We start from the raw sequence: 26,425 nt of genomic DNA on the forward strand, positions 1-26,425 counted from the left end.
CATCCTAATCCAACGATCCCCTCTCACACGCTATTATTATCACACCTGTTATGTCAACATGACTGCTAGATTCAGTGAGCCCCACTCCAAGCCGCTCCATTGCCAGCTGCAGCAGCTCCTTTCTCAGCTCCAGTGCAGAAAATGAAGCGGACTCTGATGACACCATCATTTTGCAGCTGAGTCCTGCCCAAAGCAACAGAGCTGACCAGACTCGTCTCGCTCAGGTAAGCTTTGCAGATGACTGTTTGAAATTGAGATGGTGATTCTGATAAGGGTGGAAATAGCCAAGTACAATTGCGGAGAAAAGGGGGGGGGGTGGTGGCCACTCTCGTGCCAGTTGCCTGTTTCTCTAGCCCCCGCACCCACCTCTGAGCGAGGTGGAAATATTGTCTCTCAGCTGAGCAACTGAGTCGCGGGATGGGGGCATGGTTTACATTTTTGTCACTGTAACTATATTTGGCCACCAAATGTAGGGCCTTGGTGGCCTGTTGCGCCAGTGCTTAAAAATATTACTGTCTATCCCTGTCCCTGTGTCTCCTCCCACTTAGATGATTGAAAGGATTCTGAAGGACAAACCGGGAGGGGAGAGGATCATGAACGAGTATGCTCGGACCAAAAGCATTACAGATGCTAGGAGACGTGACCTGGTGAAGATACTAGTGGCAAACATGGCAAGTGAACATGGGTATGTTCACTGCATATAAACATAAGCACCCAATATACTTTTTATTTTACTTGTTGCAGACCAAGAGCCTTCCTTTTGCAGAAGGCATCGGCACAATAATACGTGTGTGTGTGTGTGTGTGTGTGTGTGTGTGTGTGTGTGTGTGTGTGTGTGTGTGTGTGTGTGTGTGTGTGTGTGTGTGTGTGTGTGTGTGTGTGTGTGTGTGTGTGTGTGTGTGTGTGTGTGTGTGTGTGCGTGTGCGCACACTCTATAGGACGAGTCCTTCAAGGCGTATCAAAGAGGAATATGCAAAGGGAATCACTACATTGTTCCCTTATCTGGCAGACCCCCAGGGCAATTTGGGCTATGTAAGTAGATAAAACAAGTCTAAACTCTTTACTCCTCACTTCTGGAATTGCTCAAAATAGGACTGCGTTTTCAACAAAATATTATTTAACATTTCTGTATGCTGAGCTTTCTCCTAGTTCAGCACTGCAGATGTCAGACCCTTTGACCTTGATTTTAGCAATTATCCATGTGTGTTTAGTTTTAAGGAGAAAATTAAACACTTTCTTATTTTATTTGTTAGGAGCAGTTTTACAATCCAGTAGATGGGAGTGGGTTTCTGGCATGGAGAGTTAAAACACTTCAAAAAGATGCTTCAGAGGGACAAAAGAGAACCAGAAACATTCAGCCACTGACGGGTAAGTGATTTTGATTGTATTTAGAATTCAAATGTGCACAGTGCATTTTTGCTACAGTGGTGGCAAATAAACAAGAGTGGCCCTCTGGTGTGATTTTAGTAATTTCATTTATAAACAAAAGAAACCTAAGAAATTCCATAAATTAGATAAGTGTTTATAAAGTAGTGAAAATGGCCGATCTACAAGCCCAACGCGGCGTGACATGCTGTGAGTTTGTAGATGTTTTGTTTTCACTAGTTTGGGTCCTGGGCAAACATCTAGATGCATCCTTATAGTAAATATCACTGGAAAGTATTGCAGCAGTATGTGTGGTTTCAACACTGTTACAGGTGGTCCAGATGCTGGTGACAGATCCCCCTTCAGTGAGGAAAACCAGCTAACCACAGAAACCCAGTGTCGTGAGGCCATCGCACTGATGAAGCATACAACTGATGAAGCAATCATCAAGGAGAAGATGAAACAGACATTCACCCATCGGCAAGCAATGGTTCATGATCCAGTGAAGTCCTCTGAAATATTCACCACCTTTCCAAGATTTCTTGACATCGCAGGAATGGTATGTGGCTCTTCAACTGCCTTGCCTTAAAGTAAAACTGAAATGAAAAATAACTAACCCATTTAGACCTGAAGCTGATTAATAAATAAATAGCTTCTCCACATCAGTTTTCTGATGATTCTGTCGTGTATTTGGCAGCCCACCCCCAGGGCCCCCCCAGAAGCAAAGATTTGAATTAAAAACGCTCTCAAAAAATATATATTCAAAGGTTAGCGCCACATTTTCACCATTTAAAAAAAATAGCAGATCTACAAGCTCGTAGCGCGGCACTCAGTGCTGTGCTATGAGCTTGCAGATTTGCTATTTTTCACTAGCTAAAGTATAACATAATGCTTAAAACACAAAGGGTTCCTGTCCTGAATGGGTTAAACAGATCACATCCCTGGTCATAGGGTGCACCTATTAATAATCTCAATTCAACCATGTTGTCGTCTGTATTCCATCTGCAGATAGAGCAAGATTTCAGTCTGATGTTTGGTGATGACATCTCTGCAAAGTTCTTGGAGAAGTGGCCTACTTTCTACATGCAGAAAGTCCTGAAAGAAAGCCATGGCCTCACCCAGACAGCCGACCTTCAAGATCTGCTTCATAACGCTGAATCCGCAACGGAACAACTGGAAAATGGTACGCTGGAATTAAAGGAATATGGAAGAGGGAATTGGTTTTGAAACCAAAATGTAAACCGATTTTAGTAAAAATTGTATTTGTGAATTTTCTTGTATTTCCAGGATGGGACAGTGAGATGTCCTCCATCTTGCTCATGATCCACCTCATGCCACCTTCACCACAAGGCAAAAACAAGAGACCCGGAAAGCTGTCGGCCAGACATGCCATTGACCACCTGGTGAAGTTCATCAAGGTAAGATTCACCTCTTCAGACTCCACCTCAGACTCCAGCCCATAGCACTTAACGTAGCACTTGCCTACCCTCAATGAGGGTAGGCATTTAAAAAAATGTAACTGAATAGGTGCTTGGTCTACCTACGTTTTTCTTAGATTACTAGTTCTATCGATGTATTACCTTGCTTATTGTAAATCGCTGAGCATCTTGCATTTTGTGCCAATAAGTGATTCTGGTGGATATCCCATAACAGTTGGGCTCTAAACTGTTTGCAAACCGTGACTAATATTAATAGCGAGACTAATTAAGTTCTCTTGTCGTCACAGACTGGGACCAGTGTCGAGGGGCATCTGGACAGCATCACAGAGAGCCTTCAACCCTATCTACTTGCTGTGGGGACCCAGAAGAGTGCGATACACAAATACTTCGTTGTGATTGACAAACACGCAATCCCTTGTAAGTCACCAGATTCTATTGCCTCTTTCGATGAGCTTTTTAAAGCTCATTTCGTCTTCAGTGCCTCGTACAACAGGGACCTGGCCAACGTGTACAACTTTGTGCAAACCACTGTTTACCAGATTGATGCCGCAACCACCAAGGTCAATCCCAGGGTCAAAGAGATGAGGGCTCGGATGCTGCACTGACTTTGAGGGCTCTGATGCTATACTGAGAAGATATTATTTGAGGGCTCGCCTCTGATGCTGCCCTAATTTGATACTGAGATGTTTTGTTTTATTTGCAAAGGCCCTCAGGCGAATGCCAATGCACTAATTAAGCACTTGAAGTTGATCCACGGACTTTGCTCAGGAAAGAGACTTCGTCTTAAATGTGGTCAGCCTGGTTGTTCTCATTTCTTTGGCACCTTTTCTGGGTTTCGAAAGCATCTTAATAAAGCACATGAACCTTGTGATGATCCTGGTGAAGGCCCCTCTACATCTGAAGATTTAGCTGGAAGTTTTGTTGATGACTGTCCATCAAACAGTGCCCTTTCTGACCCAGTCCTCCTTAATAAGAGTCTTGTAGACAGCTGCGCTACAACAGTGGCTGAACTTAAAGTGGCAGGTGAAACAATCATTAACTCTTTGGTTAATTCAATGGAAGAGATTGTTGATGATATCCATAATCAAGCAAAATAATCTGAAGCAGTGTCTATCTTTACTGGAACCTATCACAAGTGAGGTTGAGTGTAAAATTGATCAGTGCTTTGAAAAAATTGAAAATCCTTTTAGTGTCTTAAATTCTGAAACTAAGAGAAGCCGATATTTGACAGAGAGGTGGGGAAAGGTAGACCCAGTTGAATGTGTTCTTGGTACAAGATTTGATACACGGCGCAATCGGACTACTGGAACTTATGATCCAGCTGTTGTTACCGATAAATTTGTTTATATCCCAATTTTGAAAACATTAGACTTCATTTACAAACACCCTAATATAAAAGAGATGCTGCAGACTGATTCCAGTTCAAGAGAAGGTCTGAATGACTTGTGTGATGGAGATCTTTTCAAGAGTCATCCTTTATTTTCAAAACAGAAGCATGCAATTCAGTTGCAAATTTTCTATGATGATTTTGAATGCGCCAATCCATTGGGGAGTAAAAAGGGAATACATAAAATAGGAGCAATCTATTTCACCTTGCGTAATTTTTCTCCAAAGCACAACTCTATTCTGCTCAATATTCATTTGGTCGCTTTATTCCATGCCCAAGACATTAAAACATATGGCTTTTCTAAAATACTTGATCCAATTGTGCAAGACATTAAAGAACTGGAGACGAATGGAATTCGGGTCCCATTGTATGATCAAAATGTGTATGGAACTATTGTCCAAGTTACTGGTGACAACCTTGGTCTTCACGGTTTGTTTGGTTTCGTAGAATCATTCAGTGCCAGAATTTTTTGCCGCTTTTGTCTTGCTGAGAAAGAGGACCGGAGAATTAAGAGCTTTAACTATGGTTACATGGAACAAAACAACAAGCCACCTGCATTGAAGTTAGTAGCGGACTCGAATTACTTGGGTTTAAATGCAATCCAATCCTGGTGCTTGCTTCGCAATTTACCACTTATCTTTGGAGACTTGGTTTGTCCAAATGATCAACACTGGTATTTGCTTCTGCTGTTGCTTCAAATAGCAGATATTGTATTTTCTCCCAGGTTATCAACTGGCATTACTATTTATTTGAAACATTTGATTGCAGAGCATCATGGGTTATTCAAGCACTTGTTTCCCAACAAGAGGCTACTTCCAAAGCATCATTTTATGGTGCATTATCCAACATGTATTCGTAAAATTGGACCACTTTTGCATATTTGGTGCATGCGCTAGCGAAACATAATTTCTTTAAAAAACAACTAAAAAGCTTCAAAAATGTAACTAAAACATTGGCAAAGAAACACCAAAGTCAAGTAGCATACAGTTGGCAGACATTTGACCCCAACAGACTGGTGCTTGGTCCAAGTAAAATGGTAGCTTTAAATGTGATGGACAGGGGCCGTGAGATAGCAGAGACTCTTCAGGTACCAATTGACACTAAGATGTTAGATGGGCCAAACACCATGGAAATTTGTATCGTCCAGGTTTAGTTGTTTGTCTTAAAGTCCTTAGTGAGATGCCAGTTTTTCACAAAATCCACCATGTTGTTCTTAAAGAGGACAGGTTACTGCTGTTCACATTTGCACTACAAACGGTGTGTCTGGATGAGCTCATTTACTGCTGTCTTATGTACTCTTAATTCATTATTGCAGTTTTCCATTAATGATAAATACTCAACACATACACACACAGCCGCCCGCAGCCCCGCACGCACAGGCCATTCAGAACTCTGCTGTTTCTTGGTTTTCTTTATTTTTTCTCCCTGGAGGGCCAAATGCCACCATGTCTATTTTGTTCTATCGATCATCTATTGATCCATGTCTTTAATAGGCCGTCATCTTTGATCCAACTGTTACATATTGTTTTCTCACACATTCTTGAGCCAATAATGTAATGACCGGTGGAGTAAGAGACTTCACAAATACTTAATTGTGATTCAAAGCTAATTTTGTCCAGGGATCTGGCCAATGTTTACAACTTCTTGCAAACCAGGTGAATCTCAGGGTTAAAGAGATGAGGTCTCAGATGCTGCACAGATTTTGAACTATTGAGGTCTCCTATCGGTTGAGTCTCCTGGAGACTCCACCGGTCATCCAGTTATTGGCTCAGTAATGCGACAAACATCTCCATGAATTCAATCCATGATATAAAGTAATTCTTTGGGTTAACTATATGTATGTGTAACTATACATCTGTGTGAAAAGATGCTGCTGTCACTTTACAGAGGCCAAAGTTTTATACAGATGCTGCTGTCACTTTAAAGGCCAAAATGTTTTATTGTATTTTATTTTTCAAGTTCTAATGGAACAGTATTGTATGTGGTTGTATCAAGTGTTCAGTTATTAATTTGCACATGTGTAAGAAAAATAAAATTGCAATGTTGAATACTAATTTCTGATTGACCTTTTTTATTTTATTAATGAGTTAATTTAATCTATATTGAGTGAAATCTGATTCTATATTGAGTGAAATATAACTCTGTATTGATTAAAATACAGCTCTGTATTGAGTGAAATATTACTCTGTATTGATTAAAATACAGCTCTGTATTGAGTGAAATATTACTCTGTATTGGGTAAAATACAGCTCTATATTGAGTGAAATATTACTCTATTGGGTAAAATACAGCTCTATATTGAGTGAAATATAACTCTGTATTGATTAAAATACAGCTCTGTATTGAGTGAAATATTACTCTGTATTGATTAAAATACAGCTCTATATTGAGAGAAATATAGCTCTATATTGAGTGAAATATTACTCTGTATTGATTAAAATACAGCTCTATATTGAGTGAAATATTACTCTGTATTGGGTAAAATACAGCTCTATATTGAGTGAAATATTACTCTGTATTGATTAAAATACAGCTCTATATTGAGGAATTACTACTCTCATACAGAGTAAAATGGTGTTGGAGTTGTTTCCTACTTATGCTAAATGGAGTAAAATGTCATATTGTGTAGTTAAATGTAAACTCTAAATAGAGTATAAATAACTCTGAAAATCTAACTCTGTGACCAGAGTAAATTTTACTCTATTTGGACTGGGACCAAATACTATCTTTTTGGGAGTAAAATTTTACTCAAATTGAGTAAAATTTACTCTGCGAAATTTCCTGTAGTGGGAATAGGCATGCACAGTTTCACCGCAATCGGACGCTGCGTTGCGGAGTTGTGGCGATTTGTACAAAACGGGCTACTCCTGAAAACTTTAGAAGCCAATCGTAGCCAATCAGGATGGATAATTATGAGAAATCAAACAAATCACATGATCACATGACTATGGAGAGCATGTGTACGGATTTGCGTGAAATTTGGATAAAATCTGAAGGAGTAATATTAGAAAATGTGTTTTACATATGTACGCCTCCTGGTGGCGCTATAAAGAGCTGATGTGAAAAATTCCAGGCAAAGGTTTTTCCTTGGCCTCTAGGGAGTGTGCATACATGGTTTTACACAGATCGGTGCAGTTATAGGTAAAAACACAAATCGGCCAGTTATAGCGCCACCATGAGGCTGAGTTGAAAATATTCAAGTGGCATTTCTTCCTCAACCTAGTGGGAATGTGCGTGCAAAATTTCACGGAAATCACACCATGTGTTCATGATTTGCAGCATTTTGTTGGAAACGGAGCAGTCCTGGGAACTTTGGAAGCCAATCTTAGCCAATCAGGATGGAGTCTGAAAAATCTGAAAGACGAGTTTCGTTGAATGGCTCTAGAGAGACTGTGTACCAATTTGCGTAATGTTTGGACAAAATCTGTAGGTGTACTGTCAAAACATTTGTGTTGCACAAAGCGGCCTCCTGGTGGCGCTATAACAGGCCAATGTGAAAACTTTGGGACAGAGGTTCAGCTCTGGCATTCAGGGAGTGTGTGTGCAGAGTATGGCTGCGATCAAGCCAACGGTGCCAGAGATTAGCTGTTCACAGACGGACACACGGACGGACACACGGACACACGGACGGACGGACGGACACACGGACGGACGGACGGAGTGCAAAACATACTCTCTCCCCATGCCTTCGGCCTGGTGGAGACAATGATGCATCTACTAATTGTACAACTGTGCAATGAGCAATGTGATTGTTATGTCCATATCAAATAAATAAACATAAACATAAACGCTCCACACGTCCCAAACTCTTCTCCCTTCTGGCCCCAAAACTGTGGAATGCACTCAAGACCCACCTTTTCAATTTATTCGTGTGCGTTTGTGTGTGTGTTAGGTTGTGCACAGGTGGTGAAAAACAACCATGCTATTTTCGTGCTCAGACACAGCCACCCAGCCACACACATAGCTCCGTAAGGGAGTGGTTGCACTCAAAAAAGCGGGTGCTTCAGTGTGACGATGAGCGGGGGTGGGGGTGTGGAGCCTGGAGCCAAGTTTGAATGGTGTTTGCCAACACCACACTTCTACTGACAGAACTACATTATTGTCTGAATAACACAATGGTCATGTCGACAAGCCTTGCCTTGCCTTGCCTTGCCTTGCCTTGCCTTGCCTTGCCTTGCCTTGACGAGTTGATTACGTTGAGGGTGAGCCGGTTGTTCTCAAACTAACATACTAGTCTAGTCACTGGAAGGGGGTATCATGCACCCCCCGGAATTATACTTCTAATCAGTGTTTTCTTATTGGAAAAAATGTGCTGAAAATGATGAGTTATGATAAAAAGTTGTCAAAATGTCCCACCTACCTCAAAACCCCCTTTTAGGTATATGGCTCTGGCGAAATTGTGTAAAGGCAAATATTAATTCACAAAAATTACATAAATAGACATGGTGGTCTGAAATTGGTCATGGAGTATCTTGACACATAGGGGTAAGTAGCAGAACAGGATTTGGTTGGTTGCTACCATTATATTCTTAAATATGACCCACATCATCCTCAGAAACACACAAAAATATGGTGTCCGCTTGACTAATAACAACAAAGATGGTTATTTTCCAACACATTATGGTGAGTATCACTTCCTCACTTGTATATAGAAAACTTCTCATATCCCTAAGCTTCAATTTGAGCCCAAGATAACCTTTCTATCTTGTAAATTACTCTTTCTGTCGCCAAAATTCTGAACTATACCTCAAATCGGTGAAAATTGTATATTCAGTCAGTTTCAGCTATACATTTGGAATGAATGATTGAATAACTGAGTTTGAACTGACTCCACATTATGGAATATTTCTTGAATAAGCCATGTTAAAAAGTTGGCAAAGTGTCCAATCTACCATTGTTATGCAAATGAGTTATGAAACAATCGATTTTCACTATCTCAGCCAATATTGCACTTAAATTAACAAATAAGGTGTCTAGACCTATGTTTTGAGGGTCAACCGGTCAAGGATCTCAGTGAAACTATTCTTAAAGTGACCACATGTGCCCGTGGCATGCTGGTGTACAAATCAGTGCTGCCATTACAATAAAGTCACATTTATACCAAGTAAGAGATACCAATATTGCATATAACATTTACAAATAAGGTATCTAGACAGGTGCTGTGCTTTTAAGCAAGCTTTATAATTTAGAATATACTGTAGCATAACATCAAAAACTAAAAACATTCTTAGTATGAACAATAGTATACGGCAGTATACACGCTATAGAATGGCCTGCAATATGCAGTACAAAATTCAAACAGTCACACAATCCTGTAACAGTATTCCATCCTATTACTATACACACTCAAAGGCAAAAATGTAAACAGTGTACAAACAGTGACCACCCTAGCCTGCACCATAAAGAACAAAATGCACAAACGTCACATTAATCAGTCATCGTGTTCATAGAACTCATCAGTCTTCTTTGTCTTCTTGTCCATGGTCTCCAATGACAAGGATTTTCAACCATCTCTGCCCTTCATATGGTTTTGTTTTTACCACAATAGCTTCATCAGCTCGCTTGTATAAGGCGATGGTTCTCTTCAGAGCAGAGTAGCATGGAGGAAGACGAGCCATGTCAACTTTAGATTTAAGAAGTGAGTTTGTCATTTGCCCCCACCATTGTCCGCAGCAACTTGGCACGGGTGACGTCCACTGGGGCGGCGGTGGCTCAGGGGTAGAGTGGCTGGATGGTAACCGCAAGGTTGCCAGTTCAAACCCGGGCTCCCCCAGAGTTAGTGTCGAAGTGTCCTTGAGCAAGACACTGAACCCCTAACAGCTCCCGATGTGCAGGTTGGTGCTTTGCATGGTTTCCGCTGCCATCAGTGTATGAATGTGTGTGTGAATGTGTGTGTCTATGTAAAGCGCCTTGGATAAAGGCGCTTTATAAATGCACCATTTACCATACTGAAGACTCGCAACTCTGTCCATACAGCAGACAGATGAATTGCTCCAACTATACTAATTAAGGATCTGTTCCATATAGTGTAGCACAAGGCACATTTGAAGGACCCCCATAACCCTTACAGGTCCATTTGGTTCCATTTGTACATTCAGAGTTGCACACCCGTAAGGGGCCCTGCATATCAACAGCTCAGTGGCCTTGTGGTCAGAGCGTTTGCCTTGAGACTGGGAGGTCGGGGTTCGATCCCCGGCCGGGTCATACCAAAGACTCCGAGAAATGGAACCCAGTACATCCCTGCTTGTCCCTGCTTGGCACTCAGCATCAAGGGTTGGATTGGGGTAAGTCCCTGATACATACTAGCGTCATGTCCAGGGGGTGTACTTGTACATCAAGCTGCCTCCTACTACAGAAACAGGAGATAGGCTCCTGCCCTATGGGCCTCATGGCTCTGCAAGGCTTACAGGTCCATTTGGTTCCATTCTGTACACACTGTAAAGTTACACACCCGTAAGAGGCCCTGGATATCATCAACAGCTCAGTGGCCTTGTAGTTAGAGCGTCCGCCCTGAGACTGGATGGTCAGGGGTTCGATCCCCAGCTGGGTAATACCAAAGGGTTGGATTGGGGTAAGTCCCTGCAACATACTAGTCATGCCAGGGAGTGTACTTGTTAGGCTCCTGCCCTATGGGCCACATGGCTTGGCTTGAGCTATAGAGCTATTTGAATTGTGAGTCTTCAGTGAAACAGTGGTGGGGGCAGATGACAAACTAATTTCTAAATCTAAAGTTGACCTGGCTCGTCTTCCTCCATGCTACTCTGCTCTGAAGAGAACCATCGTGTCTTATACAAGCGAGCTGATGAAGCTTTTTTGGAAAAAACAAAACCCTATGATGAAGGGCAGGGGGGGTTGAAACTAAAGAGTTTTTTAATCCAGTGTGTCCTGCGGTGCAGTCCTACCAACCTCACTGGTTGATCTCCTTGACACTGTCTGGAGAGCATGGACAAGAAGCCGACGAGATAGAGGAATTGATTTAATCGGCACTGATTTGTACACCAGCATGCCACGGGCACATGTGGTCACTTTAGGAATAGTTTCACTGAGATCCTCGACCCTCAAAACATAGGTCTAGACACCTTATTTGTTCATTTAAGTGCAATATTGGCTGAGATATAGTGAAAATCGATTAATTTTATAATGGAGGCACTCATTTGCATAAAAATGGTAGATGGGACACTTTGCAAACTTTTTAACATAGCTTATTCAAGTAAGAAATATTCCATGATGTGGAGTGAGTTAAAACTCAGTCATTCATTCATTTATTCCAAATGTATAGCTGATACTGACTGAATATACAATTTTCACCGATTTGAGGTATAGTTCATAATTTTGGCTACAGAAAGAGTAATTTACAAGATAGAAAGGTTATCTTGGGATCAAATTGAAGCTTAGGGATATGAGAAGTTTTCTATATACAAGTGAGGCAGTGATACTCACCATAATGTGTTGGAAAATAACCATCTTTGTTATTATTAGTCAAGCGGACACCATATTTTTTGGTGTTTCTGAGGATGATGTGGGTCATATTTAAGAATATAATGGTAGCAACCAACCAAATCCTGTTCTGCTACTTACCCCTATGTGTCAAGATACTCCATGACCAATTTCAGACCACCATGTCTATTTATGTAATTTTAGTGAATTCATATTTGCCTTTACACAATTTCGCCAGAGCCATATACCAAAAAGGGGGTTTTGAGGTAGGTGGGACATTTTGACAACTTTTTATCATAGCTCATCATTTTCAGCACATTTTTTCCAATAAGAAAACACTGATTAGAAGTATAATTCCGGGGGGTGCATGATACCCCCTTCCAGTGACTGTACTATACTCAAACATGAAGAGACAGGGCTTTTGTCCACAGGAGACTACTGTATTTGTGCAGGAGAGGACTCACTGCCCACGTCTGTTTGTTTGTTTGCTTGTCATGTTTATTTCGAATATGATATAAGGAAGAACGATTGAAATAAATAACTTAAAATATAATATAACGAAACAAAGAAAAAGACTCTAAGCATATCCGAAAAGGAGTGAGAAGAAGTTAAAAGTATATACTCCCATTACCCCACTGTAATTAAATAATTACTCGCTGACTTCTGTGCTTCAACTACTTCAAACTACTCATTATCAAAATTAATCTCTTCAATTTTATATACAAAAATATAGCTGCAAGCAGCGATAAGGCGGGACCAAGAAAAAAGACAATACGCAATGAGAACAATATGCACAAATAAGACTGACAAGCTGAGTTGTCGGTACCCGGATTTGAACCGACAACCTTGTGGTCCAAAGGTGAGAGCTCTACTGACTGAGCTACACAGAGACAATGAACATTTCATTGAAATTGCTCAAAAAAACAGGCAGAAAATCTGTTATAAGAGTTGTTTAAACTGCTCAAAGTGGCAGAAAATCTGAGGGTGGAGCTTACTGATCAAAGTGACACATATGTTCCCCATGAGTCAAGGAACAAGTGGAAACAAGTGCCATGACTTATGGACAAACGAGGCATGAGTTATGCCTGTTCAAAGGTTTCATTTTCAAAATATTGCCATAGCGCCCCCCTTTGACCTATTGGAGTAAGACTGCTTTCAGTGCTGTTTGGGCATGACCCTCTACCATACTGTACAGTTGCAAAAGCATATGACGTTGTATGTATGTATTAGGGACAAAAGAAGAATTTTCACAAAACAGCAATTTTCATTGGCTCATAAAAACTTTTTCACTTAAAAGAAATGTACTACGATTTCTTGTTCGTATAGGTCCAAAGTTCATGTGTAGAAGTTTTTCTACATTTTGATCAAAGATCCTGGGAGGAGATACATTTTAACTGTTTTTCATATAATTCAAAATGGCGGGTGATCTAAAGGTCAGAGGTCAAAAGTCAGAACACAAAAGTTGTTCGGCATGAGGAGACATATGTGTATCAAAGTGTCATTGCCAACGGTCAAACGGTTCATGAGATATGCACATTCAAAGTTTGCATTTTCAATCGAGTGCTATAGCGCCACCCTTTGGCCAATGGTCATGGGCTTCATATAGTCACCGTTTGGCATGGCCCTCTACCAGATTCCTGCGTTTCACGAAAACCGACTGCACGGTTCAGTCAGAACTGCTATTTTTGGCGGAAGGAGAAGAAGAAGAAGAAGGAGAAGAAAAATAAACACAAAAACAATAAGTGACCAAAGTCACTTCGTGACTTCTTGGTCCCTTAAAAACCCTGCATAAGAATATGCAACACATAAATAGTACTATAAACATATAAATTCAATACATATATCCATATCATACATATCAAAAATATCTATTTTAAACACATAAGCACCTGAATTATCCATTATCCTCCTCCCTGTATTTTGTGAAAATCATATTTTTGAGTGGTGTAAACCACTCCTACAACTGGCTTTGTTAGTTTACGTGTCTGTTCGTACCAAAAAATGAGCATGGTTGCTATGGTCACCCAGTTCACACGGGGGTGTGATTTCATTACGTCAGACCACAGCTGATCAGTCTATATAAGACCTTACACCACTCAGTTCACACGGGTGTGATTTTTTCTTTCTTTTTGAGTGGTGTAAACCACTCCAACAACTGGCTTTGTACCCGTGTCTGTTCGTACCAAAGAAAATGTACCCGTGTCTGTTCGTACCAAAAAGAATCACACCCGTGTGAACTGAGTGGTGTAATATAGCCTGTCTGACGTAATGAAATCATGTCTGACGTAATGAAATCACACCCGGGTGAACAGGGTGAACATAGCAACCATGCTCATTTTTTCTGCACAGACTAACAAAGCCAGTTGTAGGAGTGGTTTACACCACTCAAAAATGAGCATGGTTGCTATGGTCACCCAGTTCACACGGGTGTGATTTCATTACGTCAGACATTACGTCAGACCACAGCTGATCAGTCTATATAAGACCTTACACCACTCAGTTCACACGGGTGTGATTTTTATACCTTACTTTAAACAGATTGATGCTAGAATATTGTTTTTGCTCATCCCTCAAATTGTTTCACAGTGTTACACCCCTATAATCTAAACACAAAAACGTTTCATTGTGGTATTTTTGTTTAACGTTTTAAATTTAAAATTTCCCCTCAAATTATAACCCCCCTCCCTATCCTGAAACAAATTCTGAATATTTGCTGTTAAATTATGGTTCTTAGCCTTGTACATTATTATTGCTGTTTGATAAGCTACTTTATGTCAGTGAATTTGAGCAGTTTTGACTGTAAAAATAGAGAATTTGTATGTTCCAGATAGCCAACCATGTGAATGGTTCTTATTGCTCTTTTTGAGTGGTGCAAACCACTCCAACAACCAGCTGTGTCTGTATGTTTGTGTACCTGTGTACGTGTCCGTGCACAGGTGAGCATGGTTGCTATGGTTAGTGTGTGACGTCACTGACATAGCTATATAAGACCTTGCACCACTCAGTTCAAACGGGTGTGATTTTTTGTAGAATGACTATCGACTGAAATGAACATTTAAAAGTTATTTCCCCAAACCTCAGCACAATAATGAAAATATGGCAAGACTAATGAACAGTAGAGTGTGAAGTGACTTAGGATCGAGAACCTGCTTTTCTTTATTTATGACTGCTATACTTCTAGCCACTTTGTACTTGACGTTAGTAATATGTGGTTTCCAGCTAAGCCTGGCATCTATTGTCACAGCCAGAAATGTATTTTCATGGACCCGATCAATAGCAATCCCATCAATATTTATATGTACCTGTGTGTTTGTCCTGTGATTACCAAATAGTAGCGGAGTAAAAGATTTTTTCTCAACTGATTCTTGTAGCTTAGTAGCTTGTAGCTTGTACCTCTTAAGAATTCAAAAGGGTGCCCGGTTATATCTTAGAGTATACTCTTATCCCTTGGGCATTAAAAGTTATTAACCCCTTAATGCCCTAAACACTAAAAATCCACCCAAAATAGAGTTTTATGGCATTTTATGCAAAATACTAGTCTAAATGCATCAAATTTACTTTCTACAGTGTTTATGAAAGTGGATATGCACAACATATTTGATTTATGATTAATGCATTATTAATTAATGCTTATTAACCCCTTCATGACCGAAAATCCCTAAATTCCATAAAATATATCTTTTGAGATTGTATGCACAATAAGCTTGTCAAATGTATCAACTTTGCTTTCTACAATCTGTATTAGTGAAACTGTAGCATATTTATTTTCAGGTGGTGGCATATTAACCCTTTCAGGCCATCTATCGAGCATCTTGCACCAAACATTGCCCACAAAAGTAGTTGAGATTTCATGCAACGATACTATCAAATCCAATAAAATGTACTATTTAATAAAATAAAGATGTATCCATATGGTCATGTTCAATGTTTTGAATTGACAGAGTACTTTTACCCCATTAAATAATACAGGTCTATAGAACACAAATATGAATAAAGCTGAAGAGAGTAGCATTTTGTAAATCATTAAAGCTATGAATATGATCACGTCATTGCTGTAGGCTACAGATTACAAATTTACAAGCACAATTTATACATGTGTAACTTTTTATGCTATGCCTTGATGATTTTATTATACAGTATATAGGCCTACAGTCGGTTCACTATTAGCTGAAAGTGGGCTTTCTGATGTTTTGTCAGATGTTTAATGGGAAAGAAGTTCCTTCAGAAATTCAGAATGTGTTTGCGTGCCCTGCAGTTGATGGCTGAGCTAGTGCTACAGAGTGGGATCGTAGATGGACCAGAGGCAGAGGACCTGATGAGAGCCTTGAGTCAGATTGCAATATATACATCTAGTCTTAACATGAGATGACTGACTTCTCCATCTTCTGATGTTATGGCCTGTACTACCTGAAAAGCTACCTCCACATGTTCAAAGTTATTTTTATGTGACACCACCCATTGCTGGAGGATGGAATGGTCGGTGGACCAACCAGTTCATATAACCTTCATGAGGTAGGCCACAGTGCAGGATGGAATATTTGAATAACATTGAAGCAAGAGACCCTGAAGACCTTGGCCCTGAGTTGTCACATCTGCTCCAAGATTGAGTAAGACATGAAAGATATGGAAGAGGGAAGAGGAGGACGTCTGCAAAGTCTTCTCCCATGTCTGATTTCCACACTCTCCTCATCTTGTGCTATATAGGCATTCCAAGTGCCATTTGGACCTTCAGGTCCTGTTCCGTTAAGGAAACTATGGAGGAAACTAGACTACTTTTCTGGGAGAAAATAACCTACAGGTAGCTGCTCTACCACCAACACATCAATCATTAATTGAGAATGCCCACTTTTAAGCAGCTCTGTGGCAAAATGTCGATGGGCATCTTCCACCAGCATGGGACCCAGAGTAGTTTGGATGGAAAAAGAGATCTATCAGGCCTCTGAGCCCTAAACCAATCGACCTAAAGATTACAAACCTACCCCAGATGACATTTGTGCCATTAAAAAGTGTGGCTGCATGGCTGTAAGTAAGAGTGAAAACCTGTGTATATGATTTGTCATGCACATAATGTTCTGTTGATGTTTTAGTGTAGAATGTTCACGCATACACCTGAAAGAGTTAATTCATAGGAAAGGGTGAGGTGGACATGACCACTTCCAAATAACAATTTATTTTGCAATGCAAATGTGTTGCATTTTCATTGATTATTGTATTTTATGTATTTTCCTGTTTTGCATGAAGGTTCTAATGCCCTGTTCAGAAAACAAACATACATGTGCATATCCACATTCATGAATAAACACTCTAGAAAGCAAATTTGATGCATTTAGAACACCAAAGATACAGTATGTTATGGGATTTGGGGGATTTCAGGCATGAAGGGGTTAATACATTCATCATCAATCAAATACATGCATATACACATTCATAAACACTGTAGAAAGCAAATTTGATGCATTTAGACAAAGTGTTTTGCATGAAATGCCTTAAAACTCTATTTTGGGTGGATTTTTAGTGTTTATGGAATTAAGGGGTTAATAACGAAAAATGCCCAAGGGATATCACTGGGCACCCTCTTGAATTCTTAAGAGGTGACCCCAAACTACAAGAATCTGTTGAGAAAAAAACTTTTACTGACGAAATCACGTACGTTCACCCCCACGGCTCCCAGACTAAAAGCACACTGCTATTAAAGGGCTGCAGGCACCACACCCACAAACACCTGCAAGCAATGACAAACAAGTTGGGTGTCAATGACACAGACACTCCCACAGACATCACATGACACTGAAAACTCCACCTGGTTACATGATGGATAATGTCAAAAGCTTTTTTGAGGTCAATGAATATTCCCAATTGCATACCGCTGATTATCAATAGGCCTCTCACAGCCCGCTTTCCACGCCCACTTCTGGTAAATAGTGGTGTCTTTAACATGAGCATTTACACGTTTTTTTCTCTGGAGAATCTAAGTATATTTTCTAATGTAAAAATGTGACAGACCAATATTATTATGAAGCAAACAAGATGGTAAATCAGGTCGAACAGATAGAACAAACCTTACCTTGAGAAAACAAAAGTTGTAGACTTCTTAAATTACCTCTGTTAACATGTAGCGTCTATGGAGTGACGTCACGCTATCACCACTAACCCCGAAAGGGGGCGTATTTAGGGGGGGCGGGGAAATTCTGTGAGATAGGCTTATTGCATCATGTGATTCTTTCTATGGATTCCATCAATGCCTGAGATGTTGATCTGTTCTTTCTGAAACCATATATATTGACTCTCTGAGAGTAGGCCTACATAAAATCTGTCCAAGAATGAATCTAGTCTGCTGTTAAAAAGTTTCTCCAATATCTTTAAGAATTGTGGCAGTAATGAGACATGGCTGTAGTTTGTGAAGTGGTGTTTGCTCCCATTTTTATACAGTGGAATGACCTTTGCTATTTTCATTTGGTCTGGAAATGAACTGGTTTGGAATGATAAATTACATATGTGTGTAAATGGCCTAGAAATCCCCCCAATGACCTGTTTGACCAGTGACATGTCAATATCATTATAGTCAGTAGATGTTTTGTTTTTACTGTTTTTATGTCCATAATTTCAATTTCACTCAAGAACATTGAGCAGGGATTTCTATCAACCATTCCCCCTGCGTCCACTTATCTTTCTCTGATCGACCTCATCCTGTTAACAATTACCATTACAGGCCATGACCGCTTAACCCTTTTCCTGGAGTTTATCCAGTTTCATCCAGTTAAAACAATTAATCCTGCATTTGCTCATTCATTTACTTTAAGGTGTCCAGTTTGAGCTTTGAAATAACAAAATCTTAACTGGAGACAGCCAGACAGGTAGGCAATTTACTATCTAGGCTATTTATAATCATAGAGCTGTGTTTGTGATTTGAACCTGCTTTATTGTTTGTGAATAGTATACTGTGAATCTCCTTCTAAAACATGACGTTTCAGCCTATCATTTCATCACACCGTCTTTACTAAAGTCATCCCTAGGGAATTAGGAACTATGACTTAATTTTTTAAGTCGTAAATTGGTAAAACATTTAATAAAATACAAATTGTATTTCACTGACAGCAGTAGGCCTATTTAACTTCTGGACAGCGAAGGGGGAGGTCATATAGGCCCAACCCATATTGCTCAATACTGTATGCTCAGTATTTGACTGCGGTAGTAGAAAGAAGAGAAGTGGTCCGGGCGGTTGTGCTCAATATTGTTCAATATATGCCACAGGGCAAGTGAGTATAGTTCATCGTCTTTTAAAAATCTGAGCGCTCCACTTCGCTCACCTGGGTTGTTGTTGCCCAGGCTCGCAGCTCACAAGTAAACATGAAGTCTCTTGTAGCCACACTCCTAGCAACATGCACATGGTTTATATGTGCCACTGCAGACATGGAAGGTAAGTTTATGATAGTTCATAGTTTTGGCTGTGGTTTTCTTTGCGACCATGGACATTTGAGCCTTCACATTATTAAAGGTAGGGTAAGTGATATTTTTTTGCTTAAAACAAAAGGTTGTATTTGTTAAAAGGTTAAATCACAATATTCTGATAATCAGTGTTGGGCAGTAAATAGTTACTAGTAATATATTACTGTAATATTACCTTTTCCAGTAATGAGTAGTGTAAGGTATTACTCTGCCAAAACAGTAATATAATTACTATTTACTTTGTAAAGCACATATTACATATTACTTTATTATTATTATTATTATGTTTTAGCTGTTGGCTTGAAAACATTTAATTTAAAAGGTTGAGAGAGATTACTGCTTTATTTTATAGCTTTTTTGGCTGATTGGTGACTCTTCTTCTTAATATTAATCAAAACAATTGGATTCAGTTCTAAAAGAAGCTGACTAAACAGATTGTGTTGTTGTACATCCCTTTTTTCGCAGGCAAAAGTAATATGTAATATGTAAAACTATTACTCTTGATTCGAAGTAATAAGTAATGTAACATTATTACTTGTTCTAAGGAGTAATAAGTAATAAGTAACATATTATTCTCCTAAGTAATATTGCCCAACACTGCTGATAATCTGATAGTAATCATTGCTATAGTGTTTGTTCAGTAACAGGGGTCTCTCTGTTTCTCCAGCTCTTTAATAAACAGAAAATTCACTTTCAGGTAGATGACAGAATTTCAGCCAATCAGGAGTGAGTAGCCATTTATCAGCATACATTTTTATTGCGACCATAGGCCGCAGTTACTATGAGAACCAGCATTTCCCATCAGTCGTGTCATGTCACATCACGCCTCCATATATAGTCACGCCTCGTGACACGTCATGCCACATCATGCCTCATGACACACTCCATATATGGCTGTCTGTAGAAGACTGGATCATCACCTACATCTGCATATATGGAGCCGGCCAGCAAATCTACATCTGACCTCACTGACACCAGATTAATAGTTTAACTCGTGCTTCTCAACTGAGCATTATAGTCTTTTTTCTACGTTGTCCGTTTTAACAGTTTGGCTCAGCTCCAGGAATGGAGGATGTGCGTTACATATCTTATTCTGAATGTCAGTATATGGCCATATTTTGACAGTCTCTTGATAACCAGTGTGGTTGCTGTGACGCAAGTCACACTTGCTTGCAAATTGAGTTGGTACAACACATGGATCTAATTGTCAAACATTCAGAACAACAAATACATTTCACTGGGTTAGACCTCGTCAAACCCTGGATAGCCATACATGGTTTGACATACTAGATCTGCATATATGGAGCCGGCCAGATCTACATCTGACTTCACTGCCGTATTGTTTCACCGCAGCGCTTCTCGCCCTCAGGGCATCTTACGGGTACTGTTCCAGTTCCAATTTTGTCTGCTCATTTCTTTGTGTCATCACATACAATTCCACTTGTTTAATCTGTATCCTGACTGCGTTCTCTATCCTGATTGAATAAAATTGGTATCCTGACCTGAAAATGCATTTTCTGTTTAATAAAAAACGGGAGAGACATGGAGACTCCGGGTCTATAGCAATGAGTAGGCCTACTATCACAATATAGAGCTTTTTTACACTTATTTTTAACCGAAGAAAATCACTTACACTACATTTAATCTGTTGCCTCTATAGTAGGCTATCATTATTGTTAATATTCTGCAGGGATTCTGGTTTTCGCCGTGGGCTCGTCATTCAACAACACCTGCAACCTTTTACCTCATGCTAGGCGTAGGCGAGGTGAGAGGTGAGACCATTAACTAGGGCAGCTATCACATTGTTAATTATGCAACAGCTCATTGGCCAATTAGAGGCATTCGTAAAAGTATCGCTTTCAAGTTTCAAGCCGTGCCAAATCTGGGTAAATTGGGTCGGGAACAGAGTGCCATTCCGACACACCGCCATTCCAACAATTGATTTCCATTGATCGAAGTGGCGGGGTTTCCCCACTGGGTCTGCCTCAGCTGGTCCATGCTATTAATTAAGTCACTGTAAAACTAGGTAGACCTTTCACTTGTTTGATTGTGGACAAAAAACAAAGCTACGGTGGACCTATAGCTGTCACCTGGCTGGTGTTCAGTTTGTCTTTTGACAAACGCATCGCACATGCCCTCCAAAATATTATAGGTTAGCTGGTGGTCATGGTTAAGCAACATTGGCAAGCAAATGGGTACATGCAAAAAGCTAAAACTAGAAACGTGAAGTTGTGTTTGTGTATGTGTTGCTGGTCTTCCACATGCATGTCCATCAGTCTGCCTTTAACTCAGTAGCCTACTGGTACCAACTTTAATGTAATTTAATGGTGTAGCTGCCGTAGCACGGCAAGCACGCTATTTGTCCTCAAAACAATACAATTCAAAAGGTCACTGAGGCACCAGGTAGCCTATAGTGAATCTTACGCAGGGATAAATGAGTCCAATGTCCACTCCAAGCAGTTCTTGCAGGTTGGTGGTATTTAACTTTTTCTTTCCTTTTACAGACAAATACGGCACTTTGCTTTGACCCTGTCACCCTGGCAAAAACCTGTGCACCGTCCCGGTGCCTATCTGTGCCTGTCTGATGACAGTTAAATAAATTCACCTGTACACTCAATACCTTCAAAATAAAGCATGTAGCTGAAACACAAAATTAACTGAAGTAATACTGTTGTAATGAAAAGTAATTTGTACCAAATGAAATAACAAATAAATAAATGTGAAATAATACAAAACAGCGAATAGCTCCAACAATTGGCAAAAAAAATTAGATGGAAAATACAAGTAGTTGCGGGCTACAAACAGAATAATCTTTAAAAATGATCATGCAGCTTCCTGTCTGTCCATTTTTGCACATGCATCTGCATCTAATAGGACCAGTCGTCCACACACAACTGGGGAGTGTGAGAGGCAAGTATGTGGGCGTAAAGGGGAAAGATACACGAGTCCATGCCTACCTGGGAGTGCCCTTTGCCAAGCCACCTGTTGGACCTCTGAGACTGACCCCACCCCAGCCTGCACAGAGATGGGAAGGTGTGAGGGATGCTACACAACAACCATTCATGTAAGTGAAGTGTAAATTACACAGTTTATAAGCTTCCTGTATAGAAAAAGATAATCCGTGCTAAATAAGACCTCACTCTTAATTTCAAGCAACCTAAATGCATGTTAACAGGTGTGTTCAAGATGCCAGTTTGTCTGCTATGATCGCGGCCGATCTATCCATTGAAGGCAAATTCCCAGACATATCTGAGGATTGCCTTTATCTCAACATTTACACTCCTTCCAAACCATCTGAGAGTCATAAACTGCCCGTAAGTATTCAAATCACGACTCAGATGAAGAAAACATACGTAAAACCAGTTGTGTTTACAGTAGTACAGTATATCCTTTAAGGATATATAGTACTGTAAATACAACTGGTTTGAGTATGTTTTCTTCATGACTATAGTCAGGGTGTTTGGGGGAAGCATTTGAAAAATTTGTCAGCCAACAGTCTTTCTTAAAAAATTACATGAAATGTATCCTGTCATTAAGGTCATGGTGTGGATTCATGGAGGAGGATTTTATATGGGGGCTATATCAGAATATGATGGATCTGCTCTGGCTGCCTACCAGGATGTGGTTGTTGTTCTGATACAATATCGCATTGGGATACTGGGATTCCTTAGGTAAGACTTGGTCCTCTCCTGAACCATGTAATGCTGTGTCAAACTGTATGTATTTATGTTCTGTTCACTACAGTTTCAAAGAACTTTGCAGTTTTATTTGATCATCAAATGAACTTTGAACCACACATGAAAAAAGTGGTTCAATTAACTCCTCGAAATCTGGAAAAACGAATATTGTAATATTGTCTATATATATTATATGTACTGTGCATGTATATGTATTTTATAATATACTGCTCTGCTGTAACGCATTGTATTGTTGATTTATGTAACATAAACACCATGTAACATTTGTTATGAAAGGCAGGCACTTTATAAATACATTTACCTCACCATACCTCTGCAAACGTCTATGCTCATAAAGCACAGGAGACAAGCATCTACCAGGAAACTTTGGATTACTGGACCAGGTGGAAGCCCTGCGATGGGTCCAAGAGCACATCCACAACTTTGGAGGAGATCCAGGTTCTGTCACCATATTTGGGGAGTCTGCTGGTGGAGTGAGCGTATCTGCATTAGTAAGAACACATGAACAAATTATATCTATTGAATTATTAACAATATGAATCTTCGCAACTTTGCAAGTCATTAGACGGTCTAGATCTAGGAAATATTTTCCATACTTTCAAGAGCTATGCATTTCAGATTACTTTATTGATGGGAAATGAATGATGCAAAAAAGTATACGATTGCACATTAATAAATAGTCCAAGGGATAAACGCACGCACGCACGCACGCACGCACGCACGCACGCACGCACACGCGCACGCACGCACACACACACACACAAAATACTGAGAGCTTATTAGTGTGGTTGCAACCAGATTTTATTTTTTACTACTTTTTCTAGAGTAGCCTAACCCTAAAGTTTGGCACGCTACTTGTCCCACCGTTTTGGCGGTACACACTTAAGCCATAATGTCAAATCGACCGGCTTCATCGGGAATGGTTCGCTCGTATTTTGAGAAATGTTGTGTAGTTTAATTTAATTGATATTAATTTATTTGTGCATTACATTTCCCCATTGACATGAATGGGAAAATTAGGGGGTGGGGGGGGTGGGTGCTCATAACTCCGACATCTCATTAGTCAGACTACGTGGCTTTGCGTGCGGTTATAGGGAGTAGGAACAGGGTTAGTAAGGCGCGAGTCGGACTAACACGCTGTCGGACTAACACGCTGTCGGAATAATGAGCCGGACACGGCAACCTTCAATTAAGGTGTTAATATCTTGACCTTTTCTTAAATATGTTTTCCTCTCTTTTATTGGCAGCTTCTTTCTCCATTGTCCGCTGGCTTGTTTCATGGTGCAATAGTGCAGAGTGGCTCTGTAGCATGTGATCCTCTCTATTCCTCCGACCCTCTGCCTGTAGCCCAGGTTAGTTTTGCAATTACAAATGGCTAGATGAAAGGACATGTATACATGTGCGTGATGTGCATAACAAGTCCATAGTAAGACCCATTATTTTTCTTTGTAGGCTATAGCAAACTATTCCGGCTGTGATAGTTCTACCACTGAGAAGGTTGCTGAATGTGTGATGAAGCTGACCATAGATGACATAGTGAAGTATCAGAAAGAGGTAAGCATGTTTGGATCTTGCTGATAAATGTCAACATAAGTCATACAATTAATATAAAAAGCATGTTTTATTGTCATGAAACCAGGAAACTGATTATTTATTGTATCTTGACATGATGGGATGCTTGGGAAGGAGATAGCAAAAGTCCTAAGTAATTTATTTTATATCCTTCTAGCTGTGTCTATTGTCTTTATTTTGGTCTCTAGTATGAAGTACTACTACAAAGTAAAATGACTGCTGATGGACAGTTCCTTCTCAAATCTGGAATGGAGGCTTTACAAAATCATGAGATGCACAATGTGCCTCTCATGATTGGGTACAATAGCGATGAAGCAGGGTGGTTCTTTTTACATGTAAGTTGACATAATCAGAATCCAATCCAATCAAATTTGGACACACATACTATTACCCATGTTATCTGAAAGCATGTTCATACATTTATTATCTATACTGTATATAGAGGAAACCACAACTTTTCTGAAGTTATAAGCATGTGGGTATTTTATTTTTCACTCAGCATTATTGTTCCAATTATCGCGTATAATTCCATAAAGTCATGTGCTATATCTATCTATGTATATATAATTCTGTGTTTTGTTATGACAGTTCATGGGTCCTCTTACACTCTGGGTGGATGGAATGGACCGACAAGAAGCTGTGCCCATTATGTCCATGTATACATACCCCAATGTAAGATAACTCTACAGTTCTTGTAACAACGTCTGGTATCATGCCTAAATGTTAAGAACATTCCTGCCCTATATTTGATTTAACCTATTGTTTTGAACATGCCACAAAATACTTACGGTACCTCAACAACATGAGCATAACATAAGGTTGTGTTATGGCAAATATTACCTTCGAGCTGTTATTTACCTAATACTTAGTCTTGCATAGCCATACGTGGCTCTGCCACATGGCCATTTTTGTATACCACACCAAGCATATACTGTAGATGATTCTATATGCATGATTCTGAATCCATTCCAAGCATTCCAACAATCCTTGGGCTAAAAACGTCCCTAGCCGTCATCACAAATGTGATGAGGTCAGCACATTTGGGCACATTTATTTAGGCCAACCCATGGAGTGTTTTTCGTGTAAAACTAATGCTTGGAATGGATTCAGAATCATGAAAACCCCCTAGTTTGACATGTCACATGCTACTTAAAGCATAATGAAATTTGGAAAATGTTGCCATGTCTATGGTGTGATATACAAAAATGTCCATAACCTTTTTTCGCAGTGTTTCCGGCAGAGCAGGCCTCTCATTCTGTGGACCTTAATGACCAAATGAATAGAGAAAACAAATAAAAAGTACGGCATGACATCACAGGTTAAACTCTATTCCTTGAGCCTGTGGCCCCCCGGGTCTCGCGTTACCAGATCGATATAGTTGTCTATAGTTGCTCTATAGAAACTACCTCCCGAACTAAAATTCCCGTAAGGAAGCTGCCATTTCCGTTCACGAAAATATATTTTACTTTTTATTTTTTTATTTCTACTAAGCAAAAGCAATTATGCTTAGATGATTTCAATTTATATTAATATAAATCTGTGCGACTGTAAAGGGGAAACGGGAGTGGGGAGAAGGCTTCACTCACTGAAAGTTATGGCTACAGTACCTGTTGAGACAGTGAGCAGCATTGTCCACATGGAACTCAATTTAGACCACATCCTCCCCCCATTCACCACTTCCAGTGTTTTATATGTCAAGGCCTTATTGAATGTTCTATCTATGATCTAGCCTGAAGACCAGTGGATAACAGAGCTGTTGGCTGATGAATACATGGGAACGTCAGCGGATCATGTGAAAGTTAGAGATGCTCTTACTGAGGTGTTTGGAGATGTGGTGTTTGCCATTCCTGCCATTAAGGTTGCAAACTTCCACAGAGGTAAGATTATAGCTAGGTGTCTTTAGGTTCTGTTTGTAAAGTTGCCCGAACGGCCAAGGCTCCAAGAATCGACAGTCCAAGAATGTAGATCTTTGTTGGTATTTTATTTACCTCAAAACACAGAGTGAACGACCCATGCTGGATTTGACTGTGCAGGCAAAAACAATACTTATCGACAATACACTTTCAAATAACAGAAAGTAA

At 39.9% G+C, this 26,425-nt stretch overlaps 1 protein-coding gene across 1 annotated transcript in view; it reads left to right on the plus strand.

The window, feature by feature from the left end:
* The window catches only part of LOC306923490 (uncharacterized protein), a 70,228-nt gene that overhangs the window by 28,775 nt on the left and 15,028 nt on the right, over positions 1–26,425 (plus strand). Inside the window, exons 11-13 of the mRNA XM_079501616.1 lie at positions 24,533–24,679; positions 24,933–25,016; positions 26,074–26,221. Of these exons, the coding sequence (XP_079357742.1) occupies positions 24,533–24,679; positions 24,933–25,016; positions 26,074–26,221 (379 nt within the window). The remainder of the gene's footprint in view (positions 1–24,532; positions 24,680–24,932; positions 25,017–26,073; positions 26,222–26,425) is intronic.

The sequence above is a fragment of the Electrona antarctica genome (assembly GCF_951216825.1).
Source record: "Electrona antarctica genome assembly, chromosome: 5".
Classification (NCBI taxonomy): domain Eukaryota; kingdom Metazoa; phylum Chordata; class Actinopteri; order Myctophiformes; family Myctophidae; genus Electrona; species Electrona antarctica.